The sequence below is a fragment of the Schistocerca gregaria genome, chromosome 8 (genome assembly GCF_023897955.1).
Source record: "Schistocerca gregaria isolate iqSchGreg1 chromosome 8, iqSchGreg1.2, whole genome shotgun sequence".
NCBI lineage: Eukaryota > Metazoa > Arthropoda > Insecta > Orthoptera > Acrididae > Schistocerca > Schistocerca gregaria.
Window position 1 is genome coordinate 274,452,538 of NC_064927.1, and position 18,817 is coordinate 274,471,354.

The 18,817-nt window shown below is 38.7% G+C and overlaps 1 protein-coding gene across 3 annotated transcripts in view; it reads left to right on the forward strand.

Annotated features, from left to right (window-relative positions):
- The window catches only part of LOC126284737 (codanin-1), a 157,654-nt gene that overhangs the window by 124,085 nt on the left and 14,752 nt on the right, over positions 1–18,817 (forward strand). For all 3 annotated transcript variants that reach the window (XM_049983875.1, XM_049983874.1, XM_049983876.1), the window contains exons 10-12: positions 5,855–6,083; positions 6,440–6,600; positions 8,943–9,108. In XM_049983875.1, the coding sequence (XP_049839832.1) occupies positions 5,855–6,083; positions 6,440–6,600; positions 8,943–9,108 (556 nt within the window). The remainder of the gene's footprint in view (positions 1–5,854; positions 6,084–6,439; positions 6,601–8,942; positions 9,109–18,817) is intronic.

Consider the following 18,817-nt stretch of genomic DNA (forward strand, 5'->3'; position numbering starts at 1 on the left):
GGCTGTTGATCAAGATCTTGTATGAATGGCAGTAGATATGTGTTATTCTGCATTCCAGGCTAACCAAGTATTTTTTGTGAAGTCAAGCAACCAATTCTATGAAATTTCATTGATACAGTGATCATGTTTTTCTGCAAAGTGAGCAAGTGTCTTAGTTATTATTGCAAGTGACCTTGCCACCTGTGAAGTTGCATCATCAAAGTCACTTGATATACTAGTTTTTTCTCCATGCCCTCATCATAGTTGGAAAGGCCATTAAAAGAATTGATCACGTTGTTGGATATCAGGAGTAGGAAGGAGAGCAGCAGTGGCCCTTCACTAATTGTGACTGGTATTAGAATATTGTCGGATGCCATTGTTAAATCAAGAGTAAGCTGTTTCCATGACGATGTACTGTTCCTGCAATACCAATCAGAGTTTAAGTTGTTAGAGTTCTTTGTGGGCCTTAAACAGCAATGTTTACACTCACACTTGATGAAGCAGCCCTGTGAGCACTGTCAGTCCATAGACTGACTACTGTAGTGATACAAGACTAGAAACATCATCACAGTTCATCATAGCAGAGTGATTAACTATTTTTTTGGCTGGCTAGCAAGCATGTGAATGTTCTTGAACTGTATGCACCTACCACACTGATTTTGATGTTCCACCATTACAGATTTACTATACGATGTAAGTGATATGTGACACTCATGCTGTCTTACAGTATTACATTAGTATAAGATTACACAATGAAGGCTGTTGGCAGGTATTTCCAAAAATTTGCTTTGTTTGTTGTGGAACACGACATTATCATCAGCTGAGAATAATTTTATGGGAGCATACTTGGACGTGGAAGCCTACACACATTTGCAAGTGCCATGTGTTATAACACCCTCCTTATGGGAATGGGCCTTCATTCTCTTTCTCACAGACTAACATCTCTGGAGTGTGACAAATGCACCCCCCACCCCCACTCCCTCATAAAACAACTGCTTCTTATTTGGTGACTCAGTTGGAACAATGAAGTAAGGAAGTGATGACCCAGTTATCAATGCTAATCACATGACAGTATTTTGATTTGTTTGCATATATTTGCAGCATAAGACTATGTCACCAGTTCTTAAGTAAAGGACTGCATTACCTTAAAAGAACACACTTCCCCCACTTTGATTTGATCTCACAAGAAAATGTGAATTGTATATGCATGAACCATGGACCTTGCCGGTGGTGGGGAGGCTTGCATGCCTCAGCGATACAGATGGCCATACTGTAGGTGCAACCACAACGGAGGGGTATCTGTTAAGAGGCCAGGCAAACGTGTGGTTCCTGAAGAGGGGCAGCAGCCTTTTCAGTAGTTGCAGGGGCAATAGTCTGGATGATTGACTGATCTGGCCTTGTAACATTAACCAAAACGGCCTTGCTGTGCTGGTACTGCGACCAGCTGAAAGCAAGGGGAAACTACAGCCATAATTTTTCCCGAGGGCATGCAGCTTTACTGTATGATTAAATGATGATGTTGTCCTCTTGGGTAAAATATTCCGGAGGTAAAATAGTCCTGCATTCGGATCTCCGGGCGGGGACTACTCAGGAGGACGTCGTTATCAGGAGAAAGAAAACTGGCGTACTACGGATCGGAGCGTGGAATGTCAGATCCCTTAATCGGGCAGGTAGGTTAGAAAATTTAAAAAGGGTAATGGATAGGTTAAAGTTAGATATAGTGGGAATTAGTGAAGTCCGGTGGCAGGAGGAACAAGACTTTTGGTCAGGTGCATACAGCGTTATAAATACAAAATCAAATAGGGGTAATGCAGGAGTACGTTTAATAATGAATAAAAAAATAGGAGTGTGGGTAAGCTACTACAAAGAGCATAGTGAACGCATTATTGTGGCCAAGATAGACACAAAGCCCACGCCTACTACAGTAGTACAAGTTTATATGCGGTAAATGAAGCAGGCAAAAAGGAACACAAACGTCTCAAAAATGAGATCGACAGGAAGTGCAAAATGGCTAAGCAGGGATGGCTAGAGGACAAATGTAAGGATGTAAAGGCTTATCTCACTAGGGGTAAGGTAGATACTGCCTACAGAAAAATTAAAGATACCTTTGGAGAAAAGAGAGCCACTTATAGGAATATCAAGAGCTCAGATGGAAACCCAGTTCTAAGCAAAGGAGGTTAGGCGGAAAGGTGGAAGGAGTATATAGAGGTTTTATACAAGGGCGATGTACTTGAGGACAATATTATGGAAATGGAAGAAGATGAAGATGAAATGAGAGATACAATACTGCGGGAAGATTTTGACAGAGCACTGAAAGACCTGAGTCGAAACAAGGCCCCAGGAGTAGATAACATTCCATTAGAACTACTGACGGCCTTGGGAGAGCCAGTCATGACAAAACTCTACCATCTGGTGAGCAAGATGTATGAGACAGGCGAAATACCATCAGACTTCAAGAAGAATATAATAATTCCAATCCCAAAGAAAGCAGGTGTCGACAGATGTGAAAATTACCGAACTATCAGTTTAATAAGTCACAGCTGCAAAATACTAACGCGAATTCTTTACAGACGAATGGAAAAACTGGTAGAAGCGGACCTTGGGGAAGATCAGTTTGGATTCCGCAGAAATGTTGGAACACGTGAGGCAATACTAACCTTACGACTTATCTTAGAAGAAACATTAAGAAAAGGCAAACCTACGTTTCTAGCATTTGTAGACGTAGAGAAAGCTTTTGACAATGTTGACTGGAATACTCTCTTTCAAATTCTAAAGGTGTCAGGGGTAAAATACAGAGAGCATAAGGCTATTTACAATTTGTACAGAAGCCGGATGGCAGTTATGAAGAGTCGAGGGGCATGAAAGGGAAGCAGTGGTTGGGAAAGGAATGAGACAGGGTTGTAGCCTCTCCCCAATGTTATTAAATCTGTAGATTGAGCAAGCAGTAAAGGAAGCAAAAGAAAAATTTGGAGTAGGTATTAAATTTCATGGAGAAGAAATAAGAACTTTGAGGTTCGCCGATGACATTGTAATTCTGTCAGAGACAGCAAAGGACTTGGAAGAGCAGTGGCACGGAATGGACAGTGTCTTGAAAGGAGGACATAAGATGAATATCAACAAAAGCAAAACGAGGATAATGGAATGTAGTCAAATTAAATCTGGTGATGCTGAGAGAATTAGATTAGGAAATGAGACACTTAAAGTAGTAAAGGAGTTTTGCTATTTAGAGAGTAAAATAACTGATGATGGTTGAAGTAGAGAGGATATAATATGTAGACTGGCAATGGCAAGGAAAGCGTTTCTGAAGAAGAGAAATTTGTTAACATCGAGTATAGATTTAAGTGTCAGGAAGTCGTTTCTGAAAGTATTTGTATGGAGTGTATGGAAGTGAAACATGGATGATAAATAGTTTGGACAAGAAGACAATAGAAGCTTTCGAAATGTGGTGCTACAGAAGAATGCTGAAGATTAGATGGGTAGATCACATAACTAATGAGGAGATATTGAATAGAATGTGGGAGGAGTTTGTGGTACAACTTGACAAAAAGAAGGGACCGGTTGGTAGGACATGTTTTGAGGCATCAAGGGATCACAAATTTAGCATTGGAGGGCAGCGTGGAGGGTAAAAATTGTAGAGGGAGACCAAGAAATGAATACACTACACAGATTCAGAAGGATGTAGGTTGCAGTAAGTACTGGGAGATGAAGAAGCTTGCACAGGATAGAGTAACATGGAGAGCTGCATCAAACCAGTCTCAGGACTGAAGACCACAACAACAACAAGGGCTAAGACATCTTCCAATTGTATCTGTTCTTGCCCATTACATTCTGCACTGCAGCAGTGACACATTAAATAAGTTGAATGGAAAACATCCCTGAGCTGAAGCTTTTTAAATATGATAAGCAATGTGGACAGTCTCCGCCAAGCTCTGGAGACAGTTCATTGATCAGTTCTCATTATAAATTGTATTCCATAATTGATTTCCACTTAACATATGGCACTTCCTCTACATCTATGGCAAAACTGATTACCGTATTTACTCGAATCAAAGCCACACCTGAAAAATGAGACTTGAAATCCAGGGGAAAAAAATTTCCTGAATCTAAGCCGCACCTGAAATTTGATACTCGAAATTCACGGGGAGAGAAAAGTTTTATGCTGCACCTCCAAACCAAAACAAAGTTGGTCCATTGTAATATGAGACACAATTTAGGTCGAATGAATGACAATACAGCTACATTAGTTTGGTTCAAGTAGTAAGCTTAGCAGGTAAGCTTTACCAGGTAGCCATTGCTGTGCGTCAGGCACTCCATCCATATTTATACGGGTACCCTTCCTTTTTCCATGCTTCGTCTGGTTTGAATTGATTGCTTGTTTTTCTTTGATCTGATAAGTGCTGTTCTCTTTGTTATAGGTGTTCACGTCACTCTAAGCTGAAAATGCATTACTGTACTGTGTCATGCATTGTTTGCAGATTCTGATAGTCTGATAGTGTGTGTTTACGGCCTGTCGCCACTCGCGGCATGGCTTGCTTTTGTGCGCGCTACTGCCGCTTACAAAAAAGGAATCATCTCATGAGTGAAACAATGGCATGAGACTGCTATTTGTTATTATTTACACTGCTGTTTTCTTTGATAATGATCAACAAGAACCAAATAATCGACTGCATATGATAGAAGATGTCCTGAACGAAAGTTTACGAAAAATTTGCTCCGTTTGAAAATCTTTGCAGGCGCCTCTTTAGTACATTACATTCTGCACAGAAATTAGAGTCATCTTAGATTTAAAAATCTAGTCAATTGCCGTGCTTCATTTCTGACTGTATCACTATTAGGCATAAGAATAATACGAATATAAACATGACTCACTCTAGTTTCGTAGTTTATTAGACAGACAGGATTTAAATGAGATAGGAGCAAACACGAAACAATACATGGCAAAATGTTTATATTGGTATTATTCTTATGGTGAAGAGAATGCTGCATGTGATTCACAATTCATGAAAGTTCCTATTAGCAACCATCTCTTGTCACAGGTAGGAAAAAATTCAGAATGTAGAGTTTGCCATATTGACAAACATTCCAAACAATCTTGCCAGTCGGATTTTCGTAGTACATTGAAATGCTGCTACATCCGAAGATGAACAATCTGGAATTTGTATTTACTTCGTTGGATAATGTATGAAAATGCAGTGGTCAAAACTCGGGGCAGAGAAAAAAGCGCATCTTCCACTTTTTTTTTTTTAAATTGATTTCCTGACGTAGAGGTTTTGGCACTAGTATTTATCTTAGTGCCTACAAAGCATGCCTGTGTGGCGCTACATATATTCGACGGCAGAAGTTAGTTGTGGTGGCACCTACCAACATTTTCCAGAACTTCCGCTTGTTTTGCACTCGATTCTAAGTCGCAGGTGGTTTTTTGGATTACAAAAACCGAAAAAAAAGTGTGGCTTAGATTCGAGTAAATACGGTAGAAGAGCTTGAGATCTTAGTTATAGATCACTCTAAATATGTGTGTAAACTGAGTGTAACCTGTTCAGTTTAAACCCCCTTTTGGAAGTTATAGTTCCCATCTGTAACAACAGTTTACATCTTCACACAGGTTTTATATGTATAACTTGTTTATATAGTTAAAATATCACATTTCTTAAAAATACTGTACAGCAGTCTGAAGATAAAAAGAAAGTATTTCATCAGTGTTGACTATTATTTATTGGTTGAAATGACTGTGGATTGAGTTAAGTGATGGATTGCAGCAACCAAGTATTTTCTTTCTTCTTTTCACGTTTGTTCTTCTTCTCCTCTTCCTTGTGTGTGTGTGTGTGTGTGTGTGTGTGAACTTAAAGATATTATTGTGCCAATATTGTTTTCACAGGAAAGGGCAACTGGTGGAATAGAACAGATTGCAAGACTAGGTAGTGAGTCATTGGTGAAGCAGGCCATTCAGGAAATGGAGTTATTTTGCTTAGCTCGCATAACGCCTTCTTTGTCGTCCTTACTATCTGAAGATGTAACACACCAAGTAGTGGAGGCATGTGCTGGAATTTCACTACGTCTTTGTAAGGAACGTGTTACAAACTGGGTTCATCTTCACATAACACCAGGTATTTGAAAGCTTTCAGCTATCCTTATAACAAATTTTGCAGCTTTGGGGCCTGATGGGTTTCATAAATTAGGACTTTGATAAAAAAAAAAGAAGAGAAAAAATAATTCCAGGTTGTGATCATTTCATTGCAAAAATTTGTTGTTGCTCAGCTCCGTAGATAATATGTTTTGTAATTTCTAGAATTTCATCAACAGGCTTACTGCAGATTGTTTCAGCAACAGTTCTTCATTGCTCAGTTACTTGTTCCAAATATACTAAATTACTCAGAGTGATACTCTTAATCTTACATCTATAAATTTTATATAGTTACAACGTGACTACACACTGGTTCAATATGCTTTGTCATCTTTGCAGATCTGTTCCTCAAGGACTACCGAATGGACGTGAATAAGGCTTTCAGGACCCCAGGCAGAACAGACATTAGCAAAGCATCTCACCTGGCATCAGCAGAAATTCGAAAAATGTCTCATAATGACACTACTGTGGCACCTCGTTTTATAATCAACTGGCTACGGGTTAGTTCTATTCCTTTGAGATTCAGTTTATTTGTTGATGATGATGACTGGTCATAAATAGAGAACTTGTCTTGCTAAATCACAGTATTTTGTTGGCAGTGAGACAAAATTGTTCTTATTTTATTTTTGCACCCCCGAAAGAGCAGACACTCTTCATGATCCATAATTGCATTAAATATTACAAAATTTATTCACAGATTGGGAAGTCATTTGATAGCAGTTGTTCTAGGCATAGACATATGAAAATTTTTGCCGGGCTAGGATCTGAACTCTAATGTCCCATGTATCACAAGCAGTCGCCTCAACCACTTCAGCTATCTGCGCATGCTCCCTGGACCGATTGCAACCTCTGTATACCTCTCTGTCCACATCCGCTAATGCTCGCATATTATGTGATTCTCACAACAGGGAGAGAGACTGATGTTGTTGTTATCCCACTCTGGCACAAATTTTCATGTGTCACTAATAGATTGTATATCTATATCTAATACAGCTGACGTCTAATGAATTCATAATCTGTGAATAAGTTTAAAAATTTGGCCTTGACATCTACTTCATCGAGTCTACAATTTTAATGCACGCCTAACAACAGTACATCAGAATTTTACAGTTTGGAAGTTGTTCTATAGTTTCCACATTCCACTAAACCTCAACAAGTGCCACCGTCTCTTCTCACCTGTTCTTATCCTTATTTCCCCCCTCCCCTTTCATTTACTCCTCTGTAAATCCATTTTCCCAGAACGATATTTCTTTATTGTGGATACCTGTATACTATGTACTTGGAGGGCACCTGAGAGCATAATAATTATGCAGTACAGACCAATTTGATTCTTTTGCCCAAATGGTACATCTGTGCTATTTTAATCTTTCCTGAAGAGATGAGCTCCCTTTTTCAAATATACTAAATTACTCAGAGTGATACTCTTAATCTTACATCTATAAATTTTATTTATGTTCAACGTGACTACACACTGGTTCAATATGCTTTGTTCTTGTCAGGGAAATCTCCAGTTCAAATGCGGAGGTCATTTTCTGCTCAATACGTGGTCATTTGGGGGGGGGGGGGGGGGGGGAGAGTCACTTTGTGCTCCTTTGATTGGATTTGTGCTATATGGATGGTATTGACTCTAATGAACAGTTGTAGTTTCACATTGGCCAGAGATACCTTTCCAATGACAAGGTATAGTCCATAGTATTTTTTGAAATTTGTTTATGTTTTCCACTTGGCATATGTGGATTATTTAAAAATACCCTCTGTCCTGTTTTGATAGTTTCATATCAGTGAACCTTTGTATCTTTCTAAAGCTTTAATCTTAGCTTTTTCTGGATTCTGCTGGTCTGTTTCCTCTCCAGCGTTTTTAAATTCCTACCATAGCCACTAATTGAGTTGTTTCCCCTGCCTATTTCACTGACCATCTGTCAGTAGTGATTCACACGAAGCTGTCCAAAATCCTTTCCCAATTCTCCAGATAAATCTTGTAAGTGTGCAAACACGAGAAATATCTGTTCCTGTCAGGGAAATCTCCAGTTCAAATGGGGAGGTCATTTTATGTTCAATATGTGGTCATATTGGGGGCAGGGGGGTCACATCGTGCTCCTTTGAATTTTCTAACTGCATGTGACTACTTCGTACAACAGTTCATCACAATTAGCATGCCTTTGCTTCTTCGCTTTAGATATTTGTGTACATATTTCATTACTCACCCTTGCTAATTTAGTTTTGTAGTACTTTCAGTAACAACTCTCTCATCTCCCCCCCCCCCCCCCCCCCTCTCTCTCTCTCTCTCTCTCTCTCTCTCTCTCTCTCTCTCTCTCTCTCTCTCTCTCTTGTTCTTTTTGTGGGAGGGGGGGGGGGGGGAATCTTTGTTTGTCTTTGTGCTTCACTCTCTACTCTTAACTATTCTCCCTAGTTCAGAAATCATTATCACTGCTGTATCATTTTAATTTTAAGGTAAAAATTTACATGTTAAAGGTAGCAGTCACAACATTTGTGGTTTATATCAGTAATGCATTGTGGTTGCATTAGCGTTTGTGCCACATATTATAAATTAGCTTTGTTGAAAGGTACCTCAAGATATACAAGGAAGGAACCCCAAAAGCTAATGAAGGAGCAACAGAAATACTGTGAAAAGTTGAGGAAAGAAAGTAAGAGCCTTCCTACAACCTATAAACTGACTTGCCTATGGAGGGACCTACAATTTAAGTGTTTCACATTCTGTCAGTTGTCATAAGTTCCTCTATCATGTGGGTGGCTATACACTTGAAGTTTTAACATTAATTTTGTTTTGATTTTCTTAAAAGCCGTGTTATGTACTGTACTGACTGTCCTTCATTTTTCACAGGAAATAATGTGGCGATTGCTGACTGATCATGTGGAACATGTATCTGCGTCAGAGGTACTTGCCTTAATTAGTGAAACAGAGATGATGCTTGGCAGTCGAGAAGATATCATCAGTTCAGCTGAAAGAATTATCCACACACTAATATTAGACTTAATTCTGCTTCTAGGTAGGAAGTGCTTTTTGTTTTAATAAACTTGTGCCTGAGCAGTTGTAGTACCAGCAATAGTTTCAGTAAGAATGGTTGTAAGTGACCAAATACTATTATTATCACCTGTGACTTTTTTCTTTGACTCAGATACAGAGCAGCAGAGGTCGAAAGAGTTCACAAAAGCTAATTGTTTCCCAATATGTCACACCACAGTATCATAATGGAACACTAACTGTCATTTCATATGCTGAATTTTGTGTAAAAATGGCTGATGAAGCATCTTCTGATTCAGCACAGCCGTGAATCATTAGTGAATAGATAAAATTTGACTTTTGATTGCATGCCTCATTTGGATGTCCACTATCTGTGCACGCCAGTTTTAACTGTTTGAAACACAAACCATAGGGTCAGTTTCTGTTGTTGAAAGCACTGCATTAGGAAATTGTGACTTACTACTTCCACATTTTGCAATGTCACTTTGTTTGTTTTTGTGTGCTCTATTAGCAGTAATAATGAGATCTCTTGTCAAGTTCTCAAATGTGAATTTAAATTCCAGAATATTTCAAAGACCATTTTGTTTGTCTGCATAATATCTGTTTTTCAGCAGTTATTGAACAGTTACTTTCACGTTTTCCATTAGAGCTGATCAAACTGATTTTTCATGTCTTTAAGACATATCTTTTTTTACACTCATTCTTCTTTCATGTTTGGAATGTTTAAATCATGTGTAGAGAGCATGGGATTAGGCTGCTGCGATTTGCTATACCTTCAGGACCTCCATACTTGGGGAAACGACAATCTGTATTCAAATGACAGTAATTGTTGGCACTGAGATAGGTAACTCCAATTCCCTTCCTCACAAACTAAATAAGTTAGTAGATTAGCCATAATGTTAACACCGGGTCTCGTCAGATCACTGAAGTTAAGCACTGTCGGGCTGGGCTAGCACTTGGATGGGTGACCATGCGGCCTGCCGAGCACTGTTGGCAACCAGGGTGCGTTTAGCCCTCGTGAGGCAAACTGAGGAGCTACTTGATTGAGAAGTAGCGGCTCCGGTCTCGGAAACTGACATCCGACCGGGAGAGCGGTGGGCTGAGGATGACATGGCGGCTGGTTGGTACCATTGGACCTTCATGGCCTGTTTGGGAGGAGATTGGTTTTGAGTTTTTAGATTAGCTATAATACTGAAATAGTTTTCTCACCATATAGCAGAGATGCAGAGTCACATATAGTCACAACAAAAAGACTGTCACAATATAAGCTTTTGGCCAACAAGACCTTTGTCGAAAAACACACACACACACACACACAAATGGAACTCACACACACGATTGCAGCGTGTGGCAGCTGAAGCCCTACTGCAAGCAACAGCAGCAGTGCTTGAAAGGAGTAGCAACTGGGTGGGCCAAAAGCTTATATTGTGACAGTCTTTTTGTTGTGCCTATCTGTGACTCAGCATCTCCGCAATATGGTGAGTAGCAATTTTCCTTTACATACCATTGTTACATTCTGTCCTGGATTTTCCATTGTTTGAAATAGTTTTCTGTTGCAGAGGGTTCCAAATTTGTCTCAAGTTACACTGATTATGGTTTTCCCATTTGCTTAAATCACAGGCAGGAAAGTTTAGGATGAGAGTATGAGATGATGACTAATTTTTCCATTAAATAGTTAACAGTATGAAGTAAAGCAATCTTTTTTGTGGATTAAATATATAATGAGACTGAAAAAGGCTTTTGATTGAACTAAAATTTAAATATAAAATAGAAGAAGGCTTAAGGAATAAAGCTAGTTTTGATATTTTAGAGTAAATTATTGAATAATTCATTTTGGTGTAACGCAGATGGTGAAATTACTGTCAACCCAAAAGCTAGGCTGGACACCACTTTGCTTTACTAGACACTGTCCAATTAGTGATACTGTGTCTTGCCTTGGCTTCCTCCCGCCTAGTAACTCACTCACCCAGCCAGTTTTAGAACCCTCCACTTCAAGTGAAATTCAGAACACATTAGATCGTGCACACACACACACACACACACACACACACACACACACACACACACACACACACACAATGCATTTCCATCTCATTAACAGACTACTATTGAAATCTGAAAGTTTGGCTTCGTAGTCTGATGCAGCCACTAATCCCCACACACTGTGTGTGCACTATATTGTTTTTCAACATTATCACATTCACGTAGTCACCAAGAAGTTCCTCTGGACCATATTCATCACCAACAGATTTTAGTCCACCCTAATTGTACCTCAGTTTGTCAAATGTACAACTATTACAAGACAAAATCTGGGCTGTGAGATGCTACATTATGGAAGCATCTGGTTCACAAATTATGTCTTTCTCCTGAATATTATGTGTGTCACATCTGGTTTAACGAGTGTGAAACGATCGTTTGTTAGTGATGAACAGTCGCATACAGTTGTGTTTCAGTTAGTTCATGATGTAGTGTGTGCCTAAAAGCTATTAATTTCCCATAGCCAAGCATAGTAATAGTGGTCCTTCCAGGGCAGGTAAAGTGGCATGTGCTTTGTATCTTGGTGACTCGCTGTTCAGTTGTAAATTGTGAGACAGAAGTGCTGGCCAGTACTTACCTCCTTCAGAAATACAAATTACTGAGAATGAAAGAAATAGGAAGAGCAGGGAAGCTATGGTGAAATAGCTGCATGAAAAGTGTGAAGAAATTGAAAAAGAAGTGATCATCGTAAGGACTCACTCACCATACAGAAAAGTTGAAATGACCATTGGTGACATTAAAAGCAAGGGTTTTAATATTAAGAGTGCATTGGGCATGGCCTTCACCTCAACAGGAAGGGGAAGGGTAAACTCGCTGGGAAAATAGCAGGAAAGTTAAAAGGGGGGGGGGGGGGGGGGAGGCACTGTCATGAATGATAAAATACCAGTGGTTATAGGGTTCAGAAAAAAAACCTTTTTTAGGGTAGTGAGGACAGAAAGAAACATAATTTTAAGAGAGGTTAGGACTGAGACAAACCTTCAGTTTGAGAAAGAAACCATAAACAGCTATTGGTTAAGAATTTTCAATAGTCGGAAGATATTTTAACGCTACCCAATTTTAACTCAGCTACCTTTATTGCATCAAAATATTCGAGGACTGAGAAATAAAATAATCGAATTAATGATTTGCGTACATGAATTAGAGTCTTCAAATCCAGCTGACATAATCTGCCTCTCTGAACATCATGTGACCACTGGTATACAACTTTCAAGTGTTACAGGGTTTAGGGTAGCATCTCACTTTTGTAGATCAGAAATGGAGAAAGGAGGAGTTGCTACATTCATCAGGAACTGTCATAAATTTAAGAACATAGAAATTCATAAATTTTGCCTAGAACAGCATATGGAAGCATGTGCAACAGAAGTAGAATTTCACAAAAAATCCTTAATAATATTAAGTGTATATCGAACACCTGCAGGTAACTTTAATCTGTTCGTAAACCACCTTGAAGCTGTACTGGCCCATTTAACAATCAAAAACAAAGAAATAGTGGTTGCTACTGATTTCAATGTAGATTTCCTTAAATACTCTCCCAATAAGAACTTATTGGAGTTAGTAACACTATCATTCAACTTAATTCCCATTGTAAAGTTCCCCACCTGGGTAGCCAATTGCTCACAAACAGCCATTGATAATATCTTTATAGAAAAGTCCAATTAACAAAATTATTTTACAAAACCAGTAGTCAATGGCCTCTCAGATCATAATATGCAGTTCCTTCTGTTAAATGTTAATACTGAACAGGATATAAAATCTGTTAAATCTGAGCTCAAGAGGGTAATCAATAAGCCAAAGTTTAGGACACTCCTCAGAGGACTGATGTTTACAGTGCTCATGGCATGAATGAAAAATATAACACTTTTTCTAATAAAGTGCTTACCTTATTCGAACACTGTTTTCCTCAAAAGCTTACCAAGGTTAGAGCAAATTCTACAAAGAAGCCATGGATTACTCAAGGAATAGGGGTATCTTTTAAAACAAAAAGAAAACTGTATCTGTCAATCCGAAACAGTTCCAATGTTGATGATATAGCACATTACAAGAAATACTGCAAAATATTAAAGACTGTAATACGGACATCAAAGCAAATATATTAAAAGGAAAAGATAGTCATATCAGATAACAAAATAAAGACAATATGGGATATAGTGAAGGAGGAGGCCAGTATAACCAGAAATGAAGAAGAACAAATAGCATTAAGAGTAAATGATACATTGATGACAGATGTGTATAGTGTTGCAGAACTTTTTATCAAACATTTTATAATTGTTACTGAAAAGATGGGGTTGTCAGGTTCTGTAGATGCTGCTATGGAATACCTCAGACCAGACATTTTAAGTAACTTCCATGATATGAATCTGACCCTCACTACCCCAGCAGAAATAATGTCCATCATAAAGTCTTTAAAGCCAAAATCATCTATTGGGTATGATGAAATATCAACAAAGCTAATTAAAGAATGTGATTCTGAGTTAAGTAACATATTAAGCTATCTGTGTAACCAGTCATTTATCAGTGGAATATTTCCTGAATGGTTAAAATATGCTGAAGTTAAGCCACTGTTTAAGAAGAGAGGTAAAGAAATAGCATAAAATTTCAATCCAATTTCAATTTCGCTAGCATTCTCAAAATTTTTAGAAAAAGTTATATACAATCTGCTTTATAACCATCATATCTCAAATAACATACTGTCAATGTCACAGTTCAGATTTCTAAAGGGTTCTGATGTTGAGAAGGCTATCTACACTTAAAGTGAAAATGTGCATAATTCATTAGATAAAAAATTGCAGGCAACTGTGGTATATTTTGTGATCTGTCAAAGGCATTTGACTGTGTAAACCACAATATCCATTAAAGTAAATTAGAATATTATAGTGTAACAGGAAATGCTGCAAAATGGTTCAAATCGTATATCTCTGGCAGGAAACAAAGGGTGTTATCAGGAAAGAGACATGTATCAAGCTATCAGGCATCATCCATCTGGGAACTAATTACATGTGGGCTCCCAGAAGGTTCCATTTTAGGGCCCTTACTTTTTCATGTGTATATCAATGACTTTTCATCAGTAACATTACCAGATGCCAAGTTCATTTTGTTTGCTGTGATACAAACATTTCAATAAATAGCAAAGCAAGTGTAGTCTTAGAAAGATCAGCAAATAAAATATTTGTGGACATTAATCACTGGTTCCTAACCAATTATTCGTCACTAAACTTTGAAAAAACACACTACATGCAATTCAGAACTTGTAAGGGGTGTCCACGAGTATATGCCTAACATGTGATGACAAGCAGCTAGAAGAAGTGGACAGTGTTAAATTCTTGGGATTACAGCTTAATAATAAATTGACCTGGGAAAAGCACACCACAGAACTGCTGAAGCAGCTTAATAAATCTCTATTTGCAATGCGAATTGTGTCAAACATAGGGGATATAAAAATGAAAAAGCTGGCATACTATGCTTACTTTCATTCCATAATGTCATAAGGGATTATTTTTTGGAGTAATTCATCAAGCCAAGCTAAAGTTTTCCGGGCACAAAAACGTGTAGTAAGAGTTATATGTGGTATGAACATCCTGCAGAACCCTGTTTAGAGAACTAGGGATACTAACTACTGCTTCCAATATATTTATTCTTTAATGAAATTTGTCATTAAAAATATATCACTTTTTCAAACCAACAGCTCAGTTCATGGAATCAATATTAGAAATAAGAATAATCTTCACAAGGATTTAAAGTCACTTATTCTTATACAAAATGGTGTGCATTATTCAGGAACACACATTTTCAATAACTTGCCAGTAGCCATAAAAAGCTTAACAACCAATGAAATTCAGTTTAAGAGAAGCCTAAAGGATTTATTGGTGGCCAACTCCTTCTACTCCACCTCAGTATAACGTACTGATTTGTGTGTATATGTTCACTACTGGCCATTAAAATTGCTGCACCACAAAGATGACGTGCTACAGACGCGAAATTTGACCAACAGGGAGAAGATGCTGTGATGTGCACATGATTATCTTTTCAGAGCATTCACACAAGATTGGCATCAGTGGCGACACCTACAACATGCTGACATGAGGAAAGTTTCCAACCGATTTCTCATACACAAACAGCAGTTGACCGGCGTTGCCTGGTGAAGCGTTGTTGTGATGCCTCGTGTAAGGAGGAGAAACGCGTACCATCACATTTCTGACTTTGATAAAGGTCGGATTGTAGCCTATCGCGATTGCGGTTTATCGTATCGCGACATTGCTGCTCACGTTGGTCGAGATCCAATGACTGTTAGCAGAATATGGAATTGGTGGGTTTAGGAGGGTAATACGGAACACCATACTGGATCCCAACGGTGTCGTATCACTAGCAGTCGAGATGACAGGCATCTCATTTACATGGCTGTAACGGATCTTGCACCCACGTCTCGATCCCTGAGTCAACAGATGGGGACGTTTGCAAGACATCAACCATCTGCACGAACAGTTCGACGATGTTTGCAGCTGCAGGGACTATCAGTTCGGAGACCATGGTTTCGGTTACCCTTGACGCTGCATCACAGACACGAGCGCCTGCGATGGTGTACTCAACGATGAACTTGGGTGCACGAATGGCAAACGTCATTTTTTCGGATGAATCCAGGTTCTGTTTACAGCATCATGATGATCACATCTGTGTTGGGCGACATCATGGTGAACGCACATTGGAAGTGTGTATTCGTCATCGTCATACTGGTGTATCACCAGCGTGATGGTATGGGGTGCCATTGGTTACACGTCTCGGTCACCTCTTGTTTGCATTGACGGCACTTTGAACAGTGGACGTTACATTTCAAATGTGTTACGACCCGTGGCTCTCCCCTTCATTCGATCCATGCGAAACCCTACATTTCAGCAGGATAATGCACGACCGCATGTTGAAGGTCCTGTACGGGCCTTTCTGGATACAGAAAATGTTTGATGCTGCCCTGGCCAGCACATTCTCCCGATCTCTCACCAACGTCTGGTCAATGGTGGCCGAGCAACTGGCTTGTCACAATATGCCAGTCACTACTCTTGAACTGTGGAATCGCATTGAAGCTGCTTGGGCAGCTGTACCTGTACACTCCATCAAAGCTCTGTTTGACTCAATGCCCAGGCGTATCAAGGCCGTTATTATGACCAGAGGTGGTTGTTCTGGGTACTGATTTCTCAAGATCTATGCACCCAAACTGCATGAAAATGTAATAACATGTCAGTTCTAGAATAATATATTTGTCCAATGAATACCTGTTTATCATCTGCATTTGTTCTTGATGTAGCAATTTTAATGGCCAGTAGTTTATATAAGTACTATATAACTACTTCACAATTTCAGTCCAGTAGTGTGTTCATTGTAAATAAGTGTGTGTGTGTGTGTGTGTGTGTGTGTGTGTGTGTGTGTGTAAGCAAGTACAATCTAACTTCTGCATCATTTCAGTGCAGTAATGTGTTGGTTGTAAATAAGTATTATAGTAATTGTATTACATGTTTATTACCTTATAAATAAATAAATAAATAAATAATCTTTGTTATTTTAAATTCAGTGCATTAGTATTTGTAAAATGATTCTTTCATATAGTGCTCATTAAAAAATGACGATCATTCCACTTGGGATCTGTGGAATGGTGCATTAGCTTATTTGTTTGAGTTGTAAATATTTGTCCTGTATTGTTGTTTTTCTGACATGTTCTACATCCTGGAGGACCTCCTCACTACAGATCAATTGGAATGAAAGTAAATCTAACCTAATCTAAATTCCACTATTAAATGCAGAGGAAGGCAGATAGGTGGAAAGAGTACATTGAAGGCTTCTATGATGTCTGAGAGTGATTGATGAAGAAACGAGTTGATAGAGAAGAGATAGGGGATCCAGTATTAGAATCACATTTCAAAACAGTATTGAAAGACTTAAGATGAAATAAGGCAGAAGGGAGAGATAACATCCCATCACAATTTCGAAAATCATTGAGGGAAGTGGCATCAAAACAACTATACACTCACATTGGTATGTAGAATGTATGAGTCTGGCGATATACCATCCGACTTTCATAAAAATATCATCCACACAATTTGTAAGATTGCAAGAGCTGACAACTCTGAGAACTATCACGTGATCAGCTTGACAGCTCATTCATTTAATTTGCTCACAAGAATAGTTTACAGAAGAATGAAAAAGAAAATTCAAGATCTCTTAGATAACAGACAATCACTTTGCCTTAGAAAAGGTAAAGGTACCAGAGAGGCAGTTCTGATGTTACAGCTGAAAATGTAGGTAAGGCTAAAGAAAAATCAAGACATGTTCATAATATTTGCCAACCTGAAAAAGCATTTGACAGTGTCAAATGGCGTAAGATGTTCAGAGTTCTGTGGAGAATAGAGGTAAGCTGTAAGGAGAGACATGTAATGTACAACATGTACAAGAGCCAAGAGGGAATAATAAGAGCGGAAGATAAAGAATGATGTGCTCAGAATGAAAAGGATGTAAGACACGGATGTAGTCTTTCACATCTACTACCATTCGGTCTATACATAGAAGAAGCAATGATAGAAATAAAAGAAATGTCCAAGAGTGGAATCAGAATTCAAGGTGAAAGGTTATAAGTGATAAGATTCGCTGTCAACATTGCTATCCTCATTGAAAGTGAAGAAGAATTACAAGATCTGCTGAATGGAGTAATGAGTACAGAATATGGCTTGAGAGTGAATTGAAGAAACACAAAAATAATGACATATGGAACAAGGTGGATGTCAAAAGCAGTCAAGCACTGGCCAAGAGTAGTTTACTAGTATCAAACATAGGTCCTAATTTGAGGAAGAAATTTCTGAGAATGAACTTTTGTAGCACAGGTAGTGAAACTTGGACTGTGGGAAAACTGGAACATCAAATAAGGAATGAGGAGTTTCTATGCAGAATCAGAGAGGAAATGAATATATGGAAAACACTGACAAGAAGAACGGGCAGAATGGTAAGACATTTGTTAAGGCAACAAGGAATAACCTGCGTGCTACTAGAGGTGGCTGTAGAGGGTAAAAACTGTAGAGGAAGACAGAGGTTGGATACATCCAGAAAACAATTGTGGATGTAGGTTGCAGGTGCTACTCTGAGATGAAGAAGTTGGCACAGGAGAGGAATTCATACTTTTCTTCGGGAGTCATAATGTGTGACACTGTGGACAGACACATATAAGGTACACATAAAGGTATACACATCTTAGCTTTTGGAATTAATAGTTCCTACCTTGTGGAGGAGATGCCCTGGTCCTCTCTAGAGCTGTGTGCCCTTTGGGCTGTGGTCTAAGTGACCTGCTCTTTCTTAACCTTCCTCAACCCACCTCTTGCTCCTCCTCAAGGAAGGAACTGTAAGTTCTGAAAGCTAGGAAGTGTATCGCTTTTATGTGTGTCTGTTGACAGCACTACACATTTCACCTCATGGTAGTAAGTACTGGCCAGCAATTTTGTTTTTAATTTAGTAATTTTCTTGACTTTTACATATTGATGGCATAAATAGAAAAGGGTACATTTATTTTATATTGCATTGATCTCTGGTTTACAGATAGTGGACAGTAGCTGGTTGTCTTCTTGAAGTAGTCTGTGGAACCTCACAAAATCTGCTTATTTCAACCACAATGACATAAAAAAATTAAATTTCCTAAAAGTTTTCCCCACACTACAAAACTTTGTTGT